Source organism: Lytechinus variegatus, chromosome 3 (genome assembly GCF_018143015.1).
Source record: "Lytechinus variegatus isolate NC3 chromosome 3, Lvar_3.0, whole genome shotgun sequence".
NCBI lineage: Eukaryota > Metazoa > Echinodermata > Echinoidea > Temnopleuroida > Toxopneustidae > Lytechinus > Lytechinus variegatus.
In genome coordinates this window covers 57653754-57678532 of record NC_054742.1, presented here as the reverse complement: position 1 = coordinate 57678532, position 24779 = coordinate 57653754, and the positions used below count along the sequence as shown (strand labels likewise).

The following is a 24779-nucleotide window of genomic DNA, read 5'->3' as shown; positions in this document are numbered from 1 at the left end:
GTATATCTTCCCTATCATCGAATCTGTGTCCGCATGACTTCTGCTTTTCGCGCCAATTATTGTTTGTCAGGTATGACTCATCATCACGCACATTAATCGTCTGTAACTAGGCACGCTCCATGGGAATTTTTCATCTTCAATACAGTGTCAAAACATGATTATTACTTCACGTCCTACATTTTGTTACTATTTCTGACAGGATTAATGAGATCTATTGCTAAAGTTTTAATTTCCAGCTTACACGATGATGGCTATAAATTGTTGTTTTATTGCGAATTTATTGTAAAGTTGGTCTAAAGCCAATGCGATTACCTCTCTACTCCTGTCTCCCTTATCATACGAGCTTGTTATGTAGATGGGCGGGAAAATCGATTTCAAGTTGAACGCACGATGAGAGTATAATCAAATTCAAATTATTCAAGACAGCGGGAGGAGCCTATTGTCAGAATTCCTGGAAACGTGGAGGACTCGTCGGGAAGCACAGGCAGCTCAGGTCTCGCATACACTTACCCATCTATAAAATCTCCCCACCCAACTCTCACCCCCCCCCCCCTCTCTCTCCCTATCTGTCCCTCTGTCTTTTTTTCTCTCTCTCTTTACATATTTCTCTCTCAAACTATATTCTTATCCATCTCTTTCAAAACATGCATCTTCCATTTTTTTTCTCTCTCTCTTCGCTTTCACCCATAGTTCCATCTATGTAACCCTTTCCTAAAAATGTACATAAAATATGCCTCTTCCATCATCTCTCTCCCTGTCTCTCTAAGTTTATATCAAAACAATATTATTTTTCCATTATCTGACCATCTGTCATGGTTGAATTTTGTTTTTACAGCCTTCTCGTTCGTTATTTTTTCTTCTTTCTCTTTTCGCCCCCCCCCCCCATCTCTCTCTCTCCCTCTCACCACGTTCCACCTCCCTCTTTCCATTCTCTCTCATTGTCGATATTGCTTTGGAACGTGTTCTATTTTCATCCATTATTTTGGTGCATTCACTCGCCTCTTTAATTCTCAGAATCGAGGGTCGTTGGCAGAGTATGTTCCTTATATTGCTCTATTATCATGATTTCCCTCCCCTGGAGATGGTGCTGATAATTCACAAAAGCGAATGAAACTACAATTAGTTATTTATATCTAGAATTCATTGCATATAGGGGATTTCTCTGAACGGTTCATGTTATGATGTTCATGTGAAGGTTTTCTTCTGGATAATGTTTCATTTCTAGTTGCTGGTAGTAATTTTCTGGCTATTAACATCATTCTTTTATATTCGATGTCAGAGTTTACAGGCAGTCATGAAACATATATAGTCTGTATTTGTGTGTGTCTCTCTCTCCACCCCGTCCTCTCCCTCTCCCTCTCTCATCCCTCTCTTCTCTCACACAATATATACAAACCCTCACGCGCACCCCCATACACATACGGACAGACAGAGAGACACACACACACAAACACCCACACACACCTATACCAAGCGATGAAGCGCAGTACATCATGGGTGAACGACCGTATGAGGTCATTGTCACCGAGTGTAACACCCATAATGACACAAGATGATAGAATCAATTAAAATGGCCAGCTGGGACTTTTGAATCAATACGATATTAATAGTGCCGATTACGGGAACAATCAATATCAAATCACCGATTGTTGTGTTGATTTATTTCTTATGCGTGTTGCTTGAGAAGTGCTTTATATCATGTCAGTGAGAGCGAGAGACGTGAGTCATTCAATTAGAGTTCACGAACATAGTGAGCATTAGGTTCAAATACAAAAAATTAATGGATTTTCACTTTGTCTATTATTCTTGTTACGAAAAAAAGCTTCTCTATCAGATACCTTATTATTATTGTTGATACATTTTATTACTATTATTATTATTATCAACAAAATAATCACCATAACCACCTCATCATCATCGGCAGCAGCAGTAGTAGTAGAAGTAGTATGACGGGCAATGCAGAGAAAAAAGTCCGCTCACTGAGTTTTTCTGGCTTCCTAAAAAAAAAATTCAGTATCTGATACATCAAAGATCAAGGAGCCGTGTCAGTTTAAATCTACATTTAAAACCACTTGATAATATTTCTCAAATGATATATGTTCATCTTCACATTGTCTTTTAACAGTGTATCCTGCGTTGGTTGGTGTGAGTGTACAGGGGCTCAAATCGACATTTCCGCTTTTGGAACATCGCTCTTCAACAACTTCTGTTCACTTAAGAAATTTCACGGTAAGTCGCAATACCTAATGAAGTATGTATATAGGTTTGAGTTTGATTAGGTCGTAGTGCAAATCATGTCAGTACTGCATCTTCTTTTATCCCCGTGGATGGTCAAATGATGGTATATTGTACAACGTGTGAAACTGTGAATAAAGACATTTCCCACAAATATATTATGTGAATAGACGTAGAGTTCTTTTTTCAAGGTGTGTTTTCACTGCATGGGAAGGGGTTGCAAAAATACAATATTTTGGGGGGCTTGTGCTCAGAGAGGATACTGGGTATATACGACCACATGATCAAAATGTTACTGTATCAAGGTCCAGTTCGAGTACTTCCGGTCTGGAGCTGATTACGTTTATGGTTGTTGTAGTATATACTATTTAAGGGGGGGCAAATTGACCCCCACTCTCGAAAGATTTCGTGACGACGCCGCCGCGCAAAAGGTTTTACCGCACCGTTTTCAACTAAAATTAGCAAGTTATTCAAGGCGAGTTTAAGGGGAAAAATATCATACTCTCATTTTCATAAGTTCTATTTAAATAGAAAATGGAGAATGACAATAGGTTGTTATACATCGACGCTCTCAATGCTCTATCGGAACAAGACTTGAGCTTTGACTTTTGATATTTTTTTACATTTTTTTCTTTTACATAATTGTTTATGCAGGCTTTGGAACGTGTCCCAACGACCCGGAAAGAGCAGTAATAGCTCTGGACCCCGGTATAAACCTGAGAAATTGCGAGCATTCGAGGATAAATCCCCTCATCTACTTCAAGAACGAGACGAACGGTACACACTACGCTCTCCGCGCTTGGGACTCTGCCCAACCTGACAGCTACGTGTTGCTGAGCGAGTTCTGCGCACCACAGTGCAACCCACAGTGTGGATTAACCTTACCGCCAACGCCTACGCCAGCTCCTCCAATGACGTAAGGATGCCTCCTTCTATGCATCTCCTTAAAGGACAAGTCCACCCCCCAAAAAACTTGATCTGAATAAAAAGAGAAAAATTCAACAAGCATAACACTGAAAATTTCATCAAAATCGGATGTAAAATAAGAAAGTCATGACATTTTAAAGTTTCGCTTCATTTAACAAAACAGTTATATGCACATCTCGGTCAGTATGCAAATGAGGAACTGATGACATCACTCACTCACTATTTCTTTTGTATTTTATTATATGAACTATGAAATATTTTATTTTCTCGTCATTGTCATGTGAAATGAAGTTTCATTCCTCCCTGAACACATGGAATTCCATTATTTTAACATTTTGTGTTCTAGGCAAGGAGGTCCTAATCGTCAAATTCGTAAAAATTGAAATATTGTATAATTCAAACAATAAAAAACAAAATAAATAGTGAGTGAGTGACATCATCGACTCTCTCATTTGGATGTAACTGGCTCGTCTTTTATTAATTTTTTTAAAAAAAAATAAGCGAAAGTTTGAAATGTCATAACTTTCTCATCCGATTTTGATGAAATTTTCAGCATTGTGCTTGTCTGATTTTTCTCAATTGATTCAAATCAACATTTTTCTGAGGTGGACTTGACCTTTAACGATCGCTTTTAATCATATTAGATTTAAAAAAAAGATCTTTCGTATTCCTTGTTGAAAAAAATAAAATACCACAAGAGTTCACAGAACACAAAGGGGAATCACTATTATACTTTTTTTTTCAATTTCATCATTAATCACGTTTCCATATTATAGTCCACTAAAACTCACACTGTGTCGAGGTGTCCAGTGTGAACTTTATTTCCATAGGTCAACACTTCAACAATGTGAATGACATTATCGCATAGTCCACACCCTGAACACAATGAATATTCTTTCTATCAGGGATAATATGCCATAAAATCGTCATCCTGTTTGCCACCTAGTCCTCGCAAGATGGTTCTACAACCAACAGACTGAAATCTTTTCATTTTCGTTTTCGTGTCTCTTCAAACCATGCAGTTGCCACATTTTCTTCCCACAAAGTCACATCTTAAAATATAATGAATAAATACCATTTACCCCTTTCCAATTCTATAATAACAGATACTATCTTCTTTCTATTCATTGTCAATTTTTCATAGGACTCCGATGACGACTGGTCGGTTGATTGATATTCCAATAGAGAGTCCGCAGCCAACGGAAAAGTCGGGTAAGCACAGGTCTTTGGAATTTGCTATCTCCTAGATCCACCGGATCTGGTTATTTAACCTCTTTTCATGATCATGTTCATAACAATGCGTTTATACCTTGCGAGTAATTTTGGGCATACTTAAGTTGTGCCCGTCATCTACGTTATCGTATTAGCTTGAGATGTGATAGCTTAGCCAGCATGATGTGCAATATTAAACATAAATACATTTGGAAGATGCTACCAGGGTCTAGGATGAACACTGATTTGTATTTTATATCCCGCTAGACCCCCCCCCCCCCCCTCTGAGAAAGAGGAACCAAGGGCTGACAACGAAAAAAATTATGACGCTTACTAAATGCGAAAACTAAAACGTGCTTAAGGCTCAGTCACACAGTGCTCTGCGTGCACCGTCCAAAATAACTTTCAAATTTCCAGCGGATTCGCGCGGATCTCCACGGATCCCTTGCCATCACCATATTTTTATAAAAAAATATCCATTTTTACACAGAAGAAAGAAAATTAAAAATATAATTTTACTCAAAATGATGCAGTTTCTTTTTTGGGGGGAAAATGGTGTATGGCTTTTCAAAAAGGTATTTTAAAACGTGCGTAAGAATAATAACTTAAGTACATTTCTTATTTCTTGTCGACACATTATTGATAAATCTTGAAAACAAAAACTAATTATATCATTTATGAAAACAATAATAACGAGGATTTAGTTTTCCCATCAATAACAACGTGATAAACACGGAAACTTCTTTAGAATTCCTTGGTGTTAAGATTGACATTAACCTACGGAAAGACAATGTAGGTGACACTTAACAAAGTTACAAGGAAACTTGTTTAACATTCCTTGGTGTTCAGGGTCATGTTAAACTTATCCGGAAAGACAATATAAATGACATTTATAAAAATATCAAGCATGAGTAGACTTGAAAATCATCTCGTCACCATATGATCTTGCCTTGTCTTAATTACACACTGTAATGTAATAGGGGGAAGCACATCATCTCCTTTATAACAAAAATCATTTATATTGCCAAAACGTACAAAGAGAATTATCACTAATTCAACACACATTTCCCATACAGAACATTGTTTCAGACGCTTACAATTTTTTAATATTTATGATTTACATCGCTATTTTCTTATTTTGTTTTTGTTTTCTTAATCCAAAGGCACCCTACTATACAGATACTTTTAACATTTAACCTCTTTCAATGGATGCGAAAAAATGAATTTGAAAATTTCCCCAAGAAGCAAGGTGGTAGGGCTAGGGGGAGGCAGAACGTATCCTATGTATGCTTTTACTGTTTAATCATAGTGTTTTACTTATGTTTATTATTGTATATTATGTATTTTTGATGTCTATGTTATAAACATTTTTGCATAGTTTTTCCGGGGAGCAACCCTGTACGGGTTATTTAACCTCATTCTCTCCCCGAGACATGCTATTTTATACTTGTCTAAATAAATTCAATTCAATTCAAAACCAAAGTTCCTCGTAATTCTTTATCTTTTTACAGATTCTGGTTTGACTGCCTCTGAAATGCGAACACTGGGTATTGCCGTGGGCGTCGCCTCCGTTATTCTTCTCATCTGCATCATCGCATTCTTTGTGTATTGTTTAAGGAGAAACAGGAACAAGGATCGTGGTCCAAAACTTCCCCCCAGGTAAGAAAAAAAAAACACATTTCAAATTAAGTCTGGATTACTGAATCAAGGTTATGATTATTTATGTCAGAAATGTGCTGGCAAAGGCAGGTAGTATGAAATTGATTCAAGCGTATGTAGTTTAAACAATTCCGTTAAGTCATCAATGAATATCCACGTAGATGAATTTGAAGAAAGTACGAAAAGTTCAAGAAGCAAATTTGATATCGTTCAAAGATATTAATCCTATCTTGTGCTCTGGTATGTTAGTACATGCCTTTATTTGACAAATCTATTTTACGTTTATAGCTCGCGCAGAGTAGTCAACTGTTTGGTAATAAATCTTAAGATTATGAAATTTTGACAGGCTACCAGTATTCTGGACGGCTCTTGACTTCTCGTCAAAGATGACGATCGGTTCTTTAAAGCATTAGCGTGATCCACTTCTAGCGTACCGAGGGGGGGGGCTTGATTGTCCAAGTCCCCGTGTTAGAGGAAAAAGCCCAACCTAGAGTGAGAGTCAAAGAAATTGTCAGAAAATTTTGTTCCTCTTGACGAAATTTTCCAGAGGCGCGATGGATTTTTGTGCACTCTCTTTACTGCTTAGTACTTTGGTCAACTTCCTTAAATGTTATCTTTTGAATACTGAATGGTCTTGAATTTCTTATTTCAGAGGTCACCTGCCATCCCTCCATACCCAAGAGTATGCAACGGTAGAAGAAATACAAATGACTTCAAGTAAGTTAATGACTTTTATTACAGATGAAGTTTGTATGTCAGTTATCAATTGCGGATTATAAAATGTTGAATTATGGAGGAGCATGTGAAATGATCGATATTCCTTTTTTTTAGAAAAGTAAAATTTTAGCAGCAGATAAAAAGAACAATAATTAATGCGTATTAATGATACTGTTAAGTCATAGTACTCATGATTCATCAATCATTTTTCAACATTGTTTTGTTCGTTTCACAGAATGAATCTTTATTGAAAATATTCCTTGGTTCGGTTGTCATAAAATTTTTTTGTCACTTATTGATGCCAAGGCAAATGCTAAAGCTATTTAGGATAGACTGATGACGATTTGAAAGCAAGGTATTTGGTAGGTTAAGACATGGGCCTACCTAGTAGTCCATGGTTAAGATAATTCAATTTTTCTCTATCGTTTAACCGTTTCCCTAGGTCCTGGCAGAGGTGGCGCGTATCCAAACGGGTTATATCGAAGCGAGAGCCTGTCTGCAATCAACTCACTTAATCCTGGCACTATGCATCGGTCAGTATCCGACATTGCACTTCTTGGTGACCCACCTAATCCACCAGTACGTCAGATGAGCCTTCTACCGGGGGTCAATCCAGCATTAGCTGATATGACCGATGGCCGTTCTGCTCCCCAGGATGCTTACGGATACACCAAGTACCTACCCGAGACTGAACCACAAGGGTTACCTTACATGCATCTCAAGGTAGCACCATCCATCTCAGATCCTGAAAATCAGCACAGAACTCCTCAAAAACCTCACCGGTATAGGAGCAACACGGGCGATACTCATGCAAACAGTGCCGATGTGGAACGGGTTCTCGATAGAATCAAGGCTCGTCAGGCCTTGAAAGATGGCAACAACAGGCGGTTTGTCCCGAACCAATCTGGGAGAGGTCGAAGTTCGACGCTTGGTGAGGATTACAATCGTTTAACCAGGGGCGGTGGACATAGGGGTGTGCCTCGCTCGAGAAAGCACGATTCAGCTGCGTTTACGCCTGTTCCTGTGTACGGACAGTATCAGTCGAGGCCAAGAAGATCACCAGAAAGCGTGCGCAGGTGGAGGTCCTTGCCGGATATGACCGATGGAGGACAGGCGCCGTCTACTCTGCAAGCTGATACCGATAGTGGCGATGAGAATGCACCAGTTTATCATCTGCTTGAGAGGAGTCCAGCCAGCTCGATTGGAGGTTATAGTAAAAGAGAAACCTACCAGCTACCCAATGAGGACGATGAGAGGGTTCTTCCTCAGTCAAAGACACGGGGCAGCCGAGGGAGCGGACGTGCAGCATCCGAGTCTGGTTCACATCGATCACCATCACATGGTAACACAATGGATGAACGATACGATCCTGTTTATGAATCTCGACTGAGTGGTCCGAAAGTCCCCCAGTCACCGTCGGAGTACCAACCACTTACATCCCTCCACCCAGAGTACCTAGATTTCGATGACCATCCAGCCACAGATGAGGCGTTAGATAGCGATTCATATCTTAGGCCAAAGGATTCCAAACGGTCTTCAAAGGAGAATGGAAGACTAAGCGGTGGCAGGAGTGGGATGCACTCACCAGACGCACCAAGTAACGGCCATGTGCACCATAACAGCCAAGATAAGGCATACATCTACGGAAGTGACAATAACAATCTCTCGGAGAAGAAACAACCATCAAGAACTGTCGGAGGAAACCAATACGCTGCTCTAAAACTAAGACGGAACGATGACAGTTATGACAATTTGAACGATGAAGATGATGAGATGGAGAATGGAGAATACATGTATCATCCGGCTGGTCCCGATATCATGGCTTAAAACTACCCGGATCATTCTCAATGATCTACCTTTAAGTATTTGTAAATAATTATTTATTATGTTAAGATATTATTCGTATGTCACATACCTTGGACGCCTTTTTTCACATATTACGATTGTCGAGACTGTTTTCGAAATAAGGATTGTGTTACTGCAGAAATTATTGATAAAAGTTGAGAAAGGGGTTGAAATATTGTTTAAAAAGGAGAATTTATTCACAAAATGTACACCGATATTTTTTTCCTTTCTTCTTCCTCGTATTGTTCACCTTTTTCGATTTTCATTCCTCCTCTTCCTTCCCATTCCTCTTCTCCTCCTCCTCCTTCTTCTTCTATTTATTTTCTTCTTCTCCTTCTTCCTCATCGTATTCTTCTTCTCTGTCTTTTCTATCTATCCTTCAGGTACTGTTATCATTTTATTTTGAAATAATTTTTGATGTAAAAAATTGTGAATCGATATGTGCCTATTCTGCATGATTGCTTGTGATATTTTCAGTTTTAAGATCGAAATGTGCGTAAACTCAATTAATGCACCCATGGTGTTCTTATCTTATAGCTGTATATAGCAAGCACACACTTACATATTTTAGAGGCGATTAAATGTTATATGCTGCGTTAACAGTTGGTACTTGACTTGTGAGTAAACTTGTCCGTTGTATAAAATATATGGTGCATACTAAGAAATAAAAAAAAGTTTGCATTTTAAAGGCAACTTTGCACCTTTTATGATGCAAAATATTTAGCATTCAAAGAGGTGAAATATTGTATCTTCGTTAACGGGTGCAACTTTCCACCCTTTAACAATAAAAAAAAAAAAATTCTTATTGCATTCGGTTAAAAATGTGCCATCGCATTGTTCGAATTAATATGCTAAGGATACGCGCAATAATAAATAAATAAATAATTTTAATCAATGGGATTGCACGCTAAATATCATGCGGGCGCTAGCACTTAAGCACGATTTAAGTCATACCTTAAGGGGTACTCCAGGCTGATAATAATATGATTTGAACAGATAAGAAAAATAAGACAAAGCACTGAAAATATGTTCAATTTCGGACAAAAAAAAGCAAAGTTACGACGGCATTTTAAAGATTTGTATTATTTTGATCAAACAGTTCTGTAAATGTCTTCATGAATATTCAATGAGCAAATCGATGATGTCATATCCCCACTTGTTCTTTTGTATTTTATTATACGAGATAATGTTTATTTAAATTTTCCCCCAAGAAATAAAAAAAGTTGGATTCACAACTGATTAAATTGCTGCAACTTATTTTATCATAAGGGAGATATATCATTAACACATGTAAAAAATGAAATAATTCTAATTTAATGTAAAAATATAAGAAAAGGGAAAGTGGGGATGTGACATAATCAGCCCACCTATTGAATATTCATGACGACCTGCATAAACTGTTTTCAGAAAATATGGCTAAACTTTAAACTTCAATAACTTTAATTGTTGTCAGATTTTGTTGAAATTTTCAGCAATTTAGTCAATTATACTCTGTTTATTTAGATATAAATATTTTCAGCCCGGAGTACCCATATAACTCGTTGTGAAAGGACCCCCCCCCCAATTTTCAGATTTATTGGAAATATTCAAATTGATTGAACAGATTACACAAACGGTACGACATTTTTTTTATTCAATATTCTCAACAGTCCTTCAGGTCCATTGGACTTTGTACAAGCTGCACAAAATTATTTATTCTTAACTAAGAACAAATGCAACTGAATTCGGAAATTTGTGTGTGTTGTATTCATTAGGTACTGAACACAATTCGGTATTAACAGATAAATAGCGATTTAGGCTCTTACTTGGACGTTGAAAATTGCAATTACTTGTTGCAGTCAATTTTTGTATATAATATCATCTACTTTTATATTGAGGATTGACTTAATTCAGATTTTTAAGTTGAGGGGTTAATTACGTTTAAATGAAATGTCTTAATAAAATGTCTCTCAAATTGTTTTTTTTTAGTTTCCGGTCAGTGAAGTTTTTTCCGGAGGAAAATAATTAAAAGGTTTTGTTGTCCGAGATGTCCGTTTTAGCGATAGCAATTTACAAAGTATTTAAAATATAATATTTAATGTTATATTTGAATATTATATCCATGTGCCATTTTATTTATTAGTCTGTGAACAAAATAGGTTTCTGTCACAACTCACAGGATTGCTTAACTCTTATTTCTCTCTCCGATTTGAGATTAAATAGTTTTTACGTATTACTTCGATAAAACCTTTTTTTACGTGACACTCAGTGTTTTAGCAATCATAACTCATTATAGGCCTATATACATTTTCATGGTATATCTTTACCCACGAATTGAACCACAATTGCACTTTTTTAATTTTGAAGTTGTGATTGGTTATACTCATTTGTAATTAATTTTTGATATAACACTAAATTATTATGAATGATTATGAAATATCAATTGCCCTATCTGCTGTAAATTAAAGGGGAAGTTCACCCTGGCGATAAAGTGATAAGAAAAACAGAAAAAAATAACGGATTCATCAATTTTTAAAGTCTGATTTTGTGACGTCACAGACGAGCAGTTCCTTTATATGAATATAAATCATATGAATTCCCAAAAATAACATTCTAATGAAAGTGATTTTAAATTTGCGCGGGTGGAAAAAAAGATAAAAAAAAAAACGATTCCATAACCTGCCTCTTATTAATGGATCCATATTAATGGATTTTCATCACATTTTCTCCAACATTTCTCGTCAGGATGAATTTCACTTTGTGTGTACATTTATTTTTTGCACGACAAAGCCAAAGTCGAATTTCTTTATAATCTACGTGAAAATTCATTAATTAAAAATGTTTCAAGTCTGTTAGTTCTGAAAGCGTTACAATGTCTTTTGTTGATAATCATGAAACACAAAAAAGGTACATTTTGGGGAAACTGTGTCTTTCAATGTTGTATGGTTCCTTTCATAAAATAAAAAAGGATCGCAAAAGAATGATAGAGAGGGGGGGGGGGGGGGGTGGGGGGTGGAGGGAGAGAGAGAGAAAGAGGGAGAGAGAGGGGGTGATGATGAAAACGGAATGGGAGATGGATGCATGGGGAAAGGTAACTGGAGGGGATAGCAAAGAGAATTAAGGAAAATCGACTTTAAGAGAGAGACAGAGAGAGTGGAGGAGGGGGAGAAAATGAGGGGCGCAACAAATAGGTCGGAATTAAACAGTTTTTTATATATCATTTTAGGCCAATAAGAATAAGAAAATGAAGCATAACACCGTAAAAACGCTGTCAAAAATGTTAAGCACGTTGTTCAAGCCGGTCACTCTAACTACTATTCTTTTAACTTTTTGAACAACTGTTTAAACTTTTTACACAACTGTTTAGAATTGTCAAACAAGTTGTTTAAAAAGTTCAAACAATTACACAAAAAGTTTAAACAAATAAACTTGTAAGAGTGACAGGCTTAAACAACGTGCTATTTTTTTAACTGTGTAAATTAGAAACATCATATCATCAGGAGGGGCAAAACAATATTTGAAAACTAAAAGGAAAAAATGGGTCAAAGGTGACCCCCATTTCCTGCAGCACTTCCCCTTAAAAAAATCTGACAAGCAAAAAAGGGGGAAGAAAGAAAAGGTCATCGAAATTCTCTCAGCCCCCCCCCCCCCCCATTTCAAGTCTGCTATAGTGCGCCGCATACTCGACAAGACAAGGGATTCAATCATGATATTGACAAGTAAAATATTAACCATATTTTTGGTAATCATACAACAGCTGTTGTATGATTATGATAAAGATATGATAAAGATATATGAACTATACATTAGGCTCTATCTTCTTCATTTCATCGTCTTCGCTAAAAGGGATCGAGTCACTGCAAAAGCTCTCGTCCTTCTAATTGATTCTAACTTGACGGTATGTAGACCTAAATTGAAAAAAAATGTATTTTCTTAGTTCATTTTATCATACACTGATTCGATGTGTGAATCATAAGAGTTAATGATTCGGATTTACTAAAGCATTTGGAATCGTTATTGATACTTCTATCCCCTCCTTGGCACATGCCAAGGGGGGGGGGTTAAAGCTTAGATATTTTTACTTTAAAAAATCCTTTAATTTCACTTTACAACTGGAAAAGCGCCTCAATGACATGCTCGGTCTCTTCGTTCCCTCGCTTTCGAGTTGTTGGGTTTTTTTACGTTTAGACGTCCTGCCCCTGCCAGCGAAAAAAATTCTGCGTACGGCCATTCCTTGACACATTTCACCCTGTTATATAATATGGTAATACTACAAATAAAAATATAATAGTCCTTTCCTTATAGAGAGATCTCCACCCCAGGGATACCGCGCCATATTGTTTGATTGTTTCGTCAAGGTGTAATATTTTAGAGGTGACTCTTTTGATGCTGCTTCCTTTGTTTCTTTTTACTCTCTCTTTCATGTCATGAAATAAGTCCTTAATGTCCTTAATATTTTATCTGTGGGCTTTCACAGTGGAGAATATTAATCAAGATGAATCAGATTTGTCTTGCTCTACTTCTACTTGTTTCGACAACCTTTGCCGAAGAAGCCGTATTGTTAAAAGCCGCCGAGCCGATTGCTGATAGCTACATAATAAAACTCAAGGTGAGTTGAAATGATTAATATAGGACCGTTTAATTACATTGAATGACCATGTGAATGGAAATAAACAAAATATATTTTTGTGGTGATGTAGGATCTGCGAAATACTATTTTTTTACAACACAGAGGGGATGCTTCAAGTGTTTCTGTTTTTCCGTATAAACATATGCAAAAACATGAAAATTACCATCAACATATTCAGTCTACCCCCCCCCACACATTTTCAAAATCTTTTCTTGGTCCCATTATAGAAGGAATTTCCTTCTTTTTTTTCTTTCTTTATTTTTTTTTAGAGGGGGGTACAAACATTGAACGGGCGAATCACAGGATTATCGACGCACCATTATACCTGAAGTAATACTGAACCCTCGAGAATGAAATCCTTTATAATATTGAATATCCCTAAAATACCTGCAAAGTGAGGATTTACATGATGGTATACCGTAAACCCTTCTATTCCTATTATTGGCCAGCTAACTGACCAATCATTCATTTATTTTCATGGATTTATTCATTCCGATTTTGGAAGTCTTCAGAAATGAGCAGTGTTGATAGTTTTCGTGATGAAATTAAGGATTGACGCTCAATCACCATCACTAATTCGTCAACCAACATTTAATCATTTTAGATTATCATGATCACAATCGCTATATTTCACAAAATATACTATGATTACAGTGAGCAACTTTCCGTTTTGAAGCCGTGTGGTAGACCATTTTATTTCCCTTTTTACAGCCGTTTTGAAGCTCTTCCGAAAAAAAAGTTACAAAATGGAGAATTTTGTCAATTTTGCTCATGCCTCTTTGCTGAATACCGATATAATGAATTTGATGTAATAAGTGAGAAATCTTGCTTCCATTTTAATTTTGTGGGTATTGCAATTACAGAGTCATGTCGACGTCGAATCTATTACATCTACCATCAGAGTTGCCGGTGGTCGTGTGGACCATAGTTATAAAAGACTCTTTAAAGGATTCTCTGCTCGTCTTTCTGATGATCTACTGAAGATGGTGAGTTTACTCTCCAACCTACATTTATCACTCATGGGCGCTTTTCCCCATAAGAATTGTGTCATTCGTACAAGACAGATTATTGACTCTTTTTTATTCATGAATTGATTAATCAACAATATACACGAGTTTGCATGATGAAACAAATCGCAAAAAAGTTAGAAATAAGTATCCCGATCTCGACTACCATATCCTACCCAAGCATTTATTTTTATAAGAAATAATGCGAGCGCGAAGCTCGAGTTGAATTATTTTTAAAGATATTAAAACTATTGATATTCTGACCTAAAAACGGGACACAAATGGCACTTTCAAATTTTTTTTTTTTTTTTGCAATAAAAATACAGGATGTATCTCTCACTAAACAATTTGAGCTCAAAGCGCGATCTGAATTTTTGTATTTAATAACCTGAAAAGTGACATTTTAAGGAATGTTGGCGGCAAATATTTTACAATTCTCACTGTACAAAGTGCAAGAGCGAAGTAGGATAATTATGTTGATATTCCAACCTGAAAACGGGTCATTTGCAGGACCATTCATAATAAAGAATAGGATGCATATCCCCAACCCAAAGTGGGCCATAATGGACACCCTACTTTCTTCCTTGGTGGATTCAGATAGATGTATGGTTAATGTAATTTCAATGTATTAGGTCCGTTTGATGCCTGGTATTGAGTACGTAGAAGAAGATGGGGTGGTTCGAGCCATGGATGTAGGCTGTTGGGGTTTGGATAGAGTAGATCAACGAAACTTGCCCCTCGACAATAGCTACGCCCCTTCGGGTAAGAATAACTTCTGCACCACTATTGACTATATACATCTTGTCTTTGCATAATCATTAAATCAATGAGGGTTGGCGATTTTTGATCAGAACTTTGACCACCCAAAAAGGAAAAATAAAAAAGTATTAACTCCCGAATGAAGGTGATATATGTCTTCCCAAATGGTGACGTCATAACTTTTCTCAATTGGATGAGACCGAGGGAATCTTTCTTCTTTCGTCCTTTTCTTCCCTCTCTCTAACCCCCCCCCCCCCCCCTGCAAAACCATATGTCGCCCCTGCCCTCCTGTGACTTCGCGCCTAATGCCCAATCGTCATCGTCATCAGCATTATCATTATCGTTTCCTTTAATTACATTTCGGATCTGTCTTTTACTGATTTGTCCTTTTCTTTGCCAGTGTTTGAGGAATTCAATATGGACCCTACGTATTACAATTTCTCATATTACTTTGTTTTCCTGCTGTAAAATATATATATATCCTGTGTGTCTTTCCTTATTCCAACGGATTCAAGTATTTATTTAACCGTTTTAAATTGCATACACACCATTAGTTATGTATCCAATAAGAATGTGTCTTTCTTTCCATACTTTCAATTTGAGCCGTTTTATAATTGCATGTATACATTTGTGTTCCTGTACAATTTTATAGTGTTTCAACGTTTCAACATTACTGTACTATTTCCTTTCCCCCCTTGTTTTGTTTTGCAGCCAGTGGGAATGGAGTTGTTGTGTACGTAATCGATACAGGGGTAAACCAGAACCACGATGACTTCGAAGGTCGTGCAGTCCATGCCTGGACATACCCAGGCGGCACAGCTGTAAGATCATCTAGTTTGCTATTTTATCCCTCCTCCATTTTATTGTTTGTTTGTTTTTATAACTAGACACCACTTTAAGATAAAAAACAATGCATGAAATTAAAATAATGTGCCTACACTCTTTGAACCAGGCGCGGATCCATGGGGGGGGCCGAGGGGGCCTTGGCCCCCCCCCCCCTTCGGCTAAAAAAAAAGAGAGAGGGAAAGAAAGAGAAAAAAGGGGGAAGAGGGGAAAGAAAAGAAGAAAAAGAAGAAAAAGAAGAAGGGAAGAAAAAAAGAGAGGAAAAGGGGGGAAAGAAAAAAGAAAAGAGAGAGAGGAGAGGGGGAAAAGAAGAGGGGAAAAGAGAGAGGAAGAGGGGGAAGGAAGAGGGGAAAAAGAGAGAGGAGAGGGGGAAAGAAAAGAAAAAAAAGGGAAGAGGGGAAGGAAGGGAAGGAAAAGAGAGAGGAAAAGGGGAAAGAAAGAGAAGGAAAAAGAGAGGGAAAGGAAAAGGAAAAAAAGAGAGAGAGGGAAGAGGAGAAAGGAAGAGAAGAAAAAAAGAGAGACGGAAAAAGAGAAAAAAAAGGAAGAGAAGAAAAGAAAGGGGGAGGGAGAGAGAGGAATAAAGAGAAGAAAAAGAGAGGGGAAAGAAAAGAAGAAGGGAAAGAAAAAAGAAAAAAAAAGAAGAAGGGAAAAAAGAGGAAAAAAAGAAGAGGGGGAAGGAAGAGAAGAGAAGAAAAAGGGAGGGGAGGGAAAGAAAAGAGGAAGAGGGGGGAAGAGAGAGGAAAAGGAGAAAAAAGGAAAAGAGGAAGAGGGGAAAGAAGAGGGAAAAAAATAGAGGGAAAGAAAAGAGGAAAAGAAGAGGAAAAGAAAGAGAAAAAAAGAGGAATGGGGGAAGGAAGAGAAGAAAAGGGAGGGGAGGGGGAGAAAAAAAAGAGGAAGAGGGTGAAAAGAGAGAGGAAGAGAAAAGGAGAGAGAAAAGAGGGAAGAAAGAAGAGAAGAAAAAAGAAAGAGAAAGGGGAAAGAAGAGAAGAAAGAAAAAGGTGAGAGGAAGAGGGAAGGACGAGAAAAAAAAAAGAGGAAGAGAGGAAAATTAATGATGTTTGAACCAAAAGGGCGCTGAAATGATGTTCGAAGGAATGTCAAAATGCTGTTCGAACTGGGGGCAGAATTGATGTTTGAACGGGGGGGGGGGGGCGAAGTGCTGTTCGACGTTGGGGCGCCAAAATTGATGTTGGAACTAGGGGCGCCAAATTGATACTCGAGCTAGGGGGGGGGGCAAATGGTATTCGAACTAGGGGCGCCAAATTGATGTTGGATCTACATGTAGGGGCGCCGAATTGATATTCGAACTAGGGGCGCCAAATTTATGTTAGACCTACATGTAGGGGCGCCGAATTGATATTCGAACTAGGAGGGCGCCGAAATGATGTTCGAAGGGATGTTAAAAAGATTTTAGAACTGGGGGCCGAAGTGATGATCGACCTACATGTAGGGGCGCCGAATTGATATTCGAACTAGGGGCGCCAAATTTATGTTAGACCTACATGTAGGGGCGCCGAATTGATATTCGAACTAGGAGGGCGCCGAAATGATGTTCGAAGGGATGTTAAAATGATGTTCGAACTGGGGGCGCCAAATTAATACTCGAACTGGGGAGGGGGCGCCACTTGATACTCAAACTAGGGGCGCCGAATTGATGTTCCCAACTAGGGGGGCGCAAAATTGATACTCGAGCTAGGGGGGAGGATGATATTCGAACTAGGGAAGGCAAATTGAGTTCGAAGGGATGCCAAAATGATGTTCGAACTGGGGGCCGAATTTATGTTCGAACGGGGGGGCCAATTGATGATCAACCTACATGTAGGGGCGCCAAATTGATGTTGAACCTACATGTAGGGGCGCCGAATTCATATTCGAACTAGGAGGGCGCCGAAATGATGTTCGAAGTGGGGGCGCCAAATTCATACTCGAACTAGGGAGGGGGCCGAATCGATGTTCGAGGTAGGGGGGCGCCAAATTGATACTCAAACTAGGGGGCGCCGAATTGATGTTCAAACTAGGGGGCGCAAAATTGATACTCGAGCTAGGGGGGCGAAATAATATTCGAACTAGGAAAGGCAAATTGAGTTCGAAGGAATGCCAAAATGATGTTCGAACTGGGGGCCGAATATTGTTCGAACGGGGGGGGGGGGGGCAAATTGATGATCGACCTACATGTAGGGGCGCCGAACTGATATTCGAACTAGGAGAGCGCCGAAATGATGTTCGAAGTGGGGGGCGCTACATTGATACTCGAACTATAGGGAGGGGGCCGAATCGATTTTCGGGGTAGGGGGCGCCAAATTGATACTCACACTAGGGGGCGCCGAATCGATGTTCAAACTTGGGGCGCGCAAAATTGATACTCGAGCTAGGGAGGCGAAATGATATTCGAACTAGGGAACTAGCTTCGCGCTCGCATAATTTGATTGTGAAATATGTAAATGTCTTCATTTTTTTTTCTTTTTAAAATAATTTTATTGATAAAAAATCACATGTAATAGTTACATAAAATGTAAACAATGTCATACAAAGCATGATATATTTTCTTCAACTATACTGTTTTCAAAATACACAAATGTTTACTTTTACAACGCTTCTCTATTTCTAAACGATTACAAATCAACCTTTTGAATAAACAAAGTATTCCAAAATCATGAATTCTACAATTCCGACTTTCTGTTCGAATAAAAATTGAATAAATAGCATACCTTGCATACATGATTAGAAGATTCAAGACTCTATGCTTTTTGTTTCGTAACTCATATCCTTTTATCAGAGTAGCAACATTAAAATAAAAATTAATGCCTACAACTTCATACACAATGCTACTAAATTTTTTCCAGAATAATTGTGTTTTTTACAAGTCACAAATAAATGTACGCTGTCTTGAATTTCATTGTCATGTGAACATAAAGGATTATCTATTAACTTCCATTTATACAAATTATATCTATGGGGTAAAATATTGTGTAATAACTTATAATTAAACTCTGTTATTCTATTTTCTTTGACAGTTTGTAAATTAAATAACCATACAGATTTCCAATCAATCTCTTCTTGTAAAATATTTTCCCATCTTTCTTCAGCTTTAGGTTTAATACTTATCTTATTCAAAATCATGGTGTAAAATAACTTTGAACCTCTTTTCCTATTTACATTCATCAAAACATTCTGTGTAATATCTTCACTCTTAGGTTGCAGAATCTCAAAATATAACTCAAACTTATTCCTTTTCCAAACATTTGGTATGGCATTCATTACAATGTTATACTCTTGAAAAAGACTTGCATGCTTTTTTCCAAATAAACCTTCCATTTCCTTTAATGATTTGAATTTGGAATCTAAAATAATGTCTTTTACCTTAAGAATTCCAATATCGAACCAACTTTTTAAAAACAATACATTTCCATTGTGATCTTTTATTTTCGAATTAAACCAAGAATGTCCTTATCGCTTTATAATAATATGGCATTTTTATTTTGTCTATATGTACTTTAATTTCTTTTTCTGTACAATTACTATGTAATACAAAATCAAATCCTCCATATTGAGAAAGATAACTATCAATAATTGTACTAAATTTCGATTCTTTGTTATTATAGTAATACAAAATCCACTTCAATAAAAAGCTTTGGAGTAACATATTCAAATCTACCATTTTGATAATAAAAATAATAATAATCAACATTTATAAAGCGCTTAATACGCGTTGTTTCTAAGCGCTGGATACATAGACAAAAATTGCAAGTAACAGAATACAGAATAATATACACTTAAAGACTACAAAAAATTAAGGAAAATGCATGAAAAATACATGGAATAACAAAACAGATTACTGATTAAAAAGGTATGTTTTCAAGCTAATCTTAAATGTGGAAATTGTTGGAGAGTCACGAACGTAGACCGGGAGAGCATTCCAAAGCCTAGGAGCACATACGGCGAAGGCACGATCACCGTAGCGGGTGCGGGTTCGAGGACCATGAGAAAGTTGAAGATGGATAGATGAGGATGAGCGAAGTCGGATAGAAGTAGGGGTTTTAGGTGAGATGAGTGCTTTGATGTACGCTGGAGAGAGTCCATGAAGAGCCTTGTAAGTGATGAGGGATGGAGAGCCAATGAAGAGAGCGAAGAATCGGTGTAATGTGTTCACGCTTTCTGGTGCATGTGATAAGATTTTGAGTCCACCTAGATCACATTGCTTTATACAAACAACCTTTCTCTTTACTTTATCAATGATAATGTAATGTCTTCATGGCTAAATGCAAGCAGTCCTTAAAAGGCACTTTTCGATCAGTTAAAACGTGTACAAACATTTTCTGCTCGCGCTTTGCGCTCGCATTATTAATGTAGGAAGATCCCCTCTTTTTCATGATTTAGGAAACATGAATAGAGTGTCCCGTTCTAGGTCTAAAACTAGAATTTTTCCGCTCGCACTTCGCGCTCGCATCAATCTATCTTGTTCATGATTACAAAAACTTGATTAAATTTTTCCATTCTTTATGTAGAAATGTCAAAAATTTTCAGCTCGCGCTTCGCGCTCGCATTATTTGATTGATGAAATATGTAATGTTTTCATGGCTAAATGCAAGCAGTCCTTAAAAGGCACTTTTCGATCAGTTAAAACGTATACAAACATTTTCTGTTCGCACTTTGCGCTCGCATTATTAATGTGGGAAGATCCCCTCTTTTTCATGATTTAGGAAACATGAATAGAGTGTCCCGTTCTACGTCTAAATCTAGAATTTTTTCCGCTTGCACTTTGCGCTCGCATAAATTTTTTTAGTTATACTGTATAGCTATCCTGTTCATGATTACAAAAACTGATTAAAGTTTTCCATTCTTTATGTAGAAATGTCAAAATTTTTCAGCTCGCGCTTCGCGCTCGCATTATTTGATTGTTGAAATATATAACGTCTTCATGGCTAACTGTATGCAATATTTAACAGGACTGTTAGGCCTAGCTTTCCGATCAGTTCAAAACGTTTATCAAAAATTTCTACTCGCGCTTCGCGTTCGCAGTAATTATTGCAGGCACATCTTTTTTTCAGAATGTTCAAATTTTTAAGAAAAAATAAATACAATTTCAAAAAAAAATTGCTCGCGCTTCGCGCAGGCATTGTAATATAAGGATTATGATAGTATACATTTATGTTGATTTAAAGAATAAAGCTAAGAAGTGACTTATATGTCTATCCCCTTCAAAGAAACAAACGAAAAAAAAAACATCTTCGAGCGCGGCCGATCGGGGAAAATATGGCTGAAAAAAATTCAGAAGGCTGGATCCGCCCCTGATTCATGTGCCTATGAAATAAGATAATTTAACATGCATTTTAGGCACTTGCCCGGGGGAGGGAGGGCCGCCATTTTTCCGAAAAGTACACAGGGGCGCCAAAATTAGGTCGAATTTGGGCCCCCCTCCCTACGAAATCCTGGATCCGCGCCTGCTTTGAACGCACATCCCAAACTTATGGTCTAGCTAATGGTTAAGTCGGCATATCTTCCTTATTGCAGTAAAATCAAATAGAAATGATGAAACAAAATGTGACAGTTCTTACAACGCATGTCACCTCCCTAGCTGATACCACATTATGAAAATAAGTTATCTATCCCGGTTTTAGCCTGGTAGGTACTTTACAGCGCAAAAACATTTCAATGGATTCCTGCCTGTGATCCATACACCTGCACTGCACCTGGGTTGAGTGCATCACAGTGTACATCAATTTACTTGCCGAATGAAATTACGTCATCAAATAATCCAGAGGACATGCATTATATGCGCCAACATAATTGTGCAGTCATTCTAACGAGCTTAGCACAATAAAGGGGAAAATGCGCAGCGAACATAAAATCTATACTCCAGAAACAATAAAACGTGATATATCCATCCTCTTCACGAAAATGATCAAAAATCTATACTTCAGAGTAAATTTTAGTCCCGAGTATTCAAATGTTAAAGTCAGGGATCAGGAACATTCATCTTATACGGAATATCATTTCAATTAACTTTCAACTCGAAACAGACAAATAAAACCTCTTCGATTTATTTTTAAGAATGTCTTCCATGAAAATTAATACTTGCAGGAGGATTGTCAAGGCCATGGCACCCATTGTGCTGGCATCGTCGGCTCCTCAACGTATGGCGTGGCAAAGAAGGTCACGATCAAAGGGGTCAAGGTACTCAATTGCTACGGGAGTGGCTCATACTCGGCTATGATTGCAGGTATGGGATTACAAAGATTTGATGAGATTATACTGCATTGAATTTGAAATTGAAATAAGGATCAATTTGCATAAATTAACCTTCACTCTTAGAAATCATACGGTATTGAATACTTAATGCAAGGGCAACTGTCCCCAATGATTCATAAAGGAGGAAGAACGAAAGAAGAGCGTAGAAAAGAAATTTAATGCCATATAACTATATTACCCTTTTTTTACCCTCCCACTTTTTATTTGGACAGGTATTGATTGGGTAGCTACAGATGCCATTGGAAGTGATGCGGTAGCCTCCATGTCTGTAGGAGGAGGGGCCTCTGCTACTCTTGATGATGCTATAAGAACACTGGTGGACAGTGGTGTACCCACAGTGGTAGCCGCAGGAAATAGCAACAGCGACGCCTGTAATTACTCACCCGGCAGAGAACCTTCGGTAAAAATCCGGGCCCAGATTCACAAAAGCTTAAAAAGTGGCATTTGTACCAGATGTTTTCAACATGAATTAATAAAGTAATGAATTATATAAAAGTTACAAGGAACTGAAGTAAGGAATCAATAAAAACCCGAGTTGCTATTTCATATTTAGTAAATTCAAAATGTGACATTCAGTAATTTTTTTTTTATTAGCCCTTGAAAAAATGATTACCTTTATTGATATGCATGGTATCAGATTGTGACATGTGACAACACTCCCCTATCTAAAAAGAATATACCATATTAAATCAAAATAAGATAACAAAAAAGGGAAATTAAGATGAAAATCATACATTAATTTGTATTTCTCCCAATATCTTCTAGGCTATTACAGTTGGTGCATCGACCCAAACAGACACAATTCGTAGTTCATCAAACTATGGATCATGTGTGGATATCTTCGCCCCTGGGAGTGAAATCAAATCAACTTGGTACACCAGCAACGATGCCACTGCTGTACTCAGTGGATCCTCAATGGCATGTCCCCATGTGGCAGGTAAACCAACCCAACATCATTTTCTGTTTGATCATTATTTCACTTAGTTTCTGCCAAGACAGCCTTTGCCTTTTCATAGATAGATGGGCTTACTTTGCAATGTATTTATTCCTTGAATTGATCTAGCATCTATACAGTAGGCCTACTTATCAAGTTAAGTATCAAGCGCAGTAGAGCATATAGTAACTGTGCTATATAAATTGACATTATTATTATAAACCATACACTTCTCAGCCTGGAGTACAATACATACCCTTTCAACGTTCATCAGGTGACAGCTTTCCCACAAGATTACAAAAATCTTGATTAAATATTGACGGAACCCATTTACCAATCCCCCTCCCTGTCAGTCATTTTACTATCCTATCACTTGTCAAGCAGTCCAAGGCATACTCTGTATCACACTATCAGAAGAAGACCATTTCATAGTTACAATGTAACTTTGCCATTATCGCAATTACCATGGTAACATGAATCAGAAGCCAATCACAGTTAAGGTTTAAAGTCTTGAAGGGGCTCTGGTGGTTGCTGTAATGGATTCACAACTGTGCACTGCTAAACTGTTTCTGCAATTGCCAGATCATTAATACATGTATATCATATATTTTAACATTGTCAAATAATGACTTGTGACATTTGACCTTAATCAAACATCATAACTAGTGAATTAGAGTAGAGTAATTAGAACTAGAGTACATGAACCAAGTTAGAAGTGTATTTTTGAAAAGGTTACTTGGTTATTGCAAAAGAACAAGATCTCAGGTATAGAATGGCCTCTGTAATCTTTGGCCTGTGTCCTTGACCCCAAAATGTATCACGATTGTTGTCATCCATATAGATCATCGTTCAGTCACTCCTATGTTTTTGAAACATATTTGAAGTTGATCCATCAAACAATTACATAGTTATCTTGATAACGATACAATAAATGAAGCTGTTTCTCCCGAAATAAAATGCCCCACACAACCCCCTACACTGAAAAAAGTCATATTTTTATCCCCTCGAGCACTTTCAAGTTTATGTTTACATCACTCCCCATTCCTCTCCCAAAGTTTCTGGACAAACTGGTCACAATCTTGCAATAAATCTAAAAATATGCTTTTCCACTGGCTCTATATCATGATCCTTTATTTACTTTGGCACGTTCATATTGTTCAAGGAGCTTTTCATATTTTTCCACATCCAGGTGCCCTAGCTCTAAACGGCCGAAGTCGAACCGACCTTCTGGAGTCCGCTACCAGCGGTGTACTCCTGGACGTCCCTTCGGGCACGCCCAACAAGCTCCTCTATGTCCAGTAACCGAGATATAATGGAAAGCTATCTCCACTTATGTCTGCTGGCTGCATTCTGAATGTTTAATTTTAACCGTGGACTATGAAGTTGTGGTCTAACTATGGATAGCCAACAGTGACACAAATCTCTATTATGTAAAGGTTCAATCTATCAGCTCAGTTGACACTTGAATAATTCGTGAACTCTTTGGATATCATAACTAAAGTTTTATTCATCATTGATGAGGAAAGAACACATTTTTGACATTTTGGCACCCCACAATTCTAGCATAGAGATTGAGCATGGCCTCACCACTCATAAACTTGTGAGAATTTACCATTAATGAGGTAGAATAACAAATCCTGTAAAAGAAAGCAATAGCATAAAAACAAACCTTTCGATTTTTTCAAAGTTGGCTTCATGGTAATTTGCCACTTTGTCTACCCCACCCATTCTACTCTTTGGTCTAAAACGACGCGGTCTAATTCTAGTTCCTCTCCAACTCACA

General features: G+C 37.6%; 2 protein-coding genes across 2 annotated transcripts in view; both read left to right on the top strand.

Moving 5' to 3' along the window:
• LOC121411464 overlaps positions 1–9247 on the top strand; it is a 34808-nt gene extending 25561 nt beyond the window's left edge. The window contains exons 2-7 of the mRNA XM_041604217.1: positions 2126–2229; positions 2890–3151; positions 4307–4374; positions 5886–6033; positions 6686–6750; positions 7193–9247. Of these exons, the coding sequence (XP_041460151.1) occupies positions 2126–2229; positions 2890–3151; positions 4307–4374; positions 5886–6033; positions 6686–6750; positions 7193–8577 (2032 nt within the window). The 3' untranslated portion in view covers positions 8578–9247. The remainder of the gene's footprint in view (positions 1–2125; positions 2230–2889; positions 3152–4306; positions 4375–5885; positions 6034–6685; positions 6751–7192) is intronic.
• Positions 9248–11647: 2400 nt separating this feature from the next.
• On the top strand, positions 11648–24410 carry LOC121412083 (aqualysin-1-like). The gene is made up of 9 exons (XM_041604991.1): positions 11648–11665; positions 13052–13183; positions 14068–14190; positions 14844–14973; positions 15682–15791; positions 21895–22033; positions 22275–22462; positions 22828–22999; positions 24186–24410. Exons 1-9 carry the CDS (start codon positions 11648–11650, stop codon positions 24296–24298), a joined length of 1125 nt encoding a protein of 374 aa, XP_041460925.1. The 3' UTR covers positions 24299–24410.
• Positions 24411–24779: the final 369 nt, after the last annotated feature.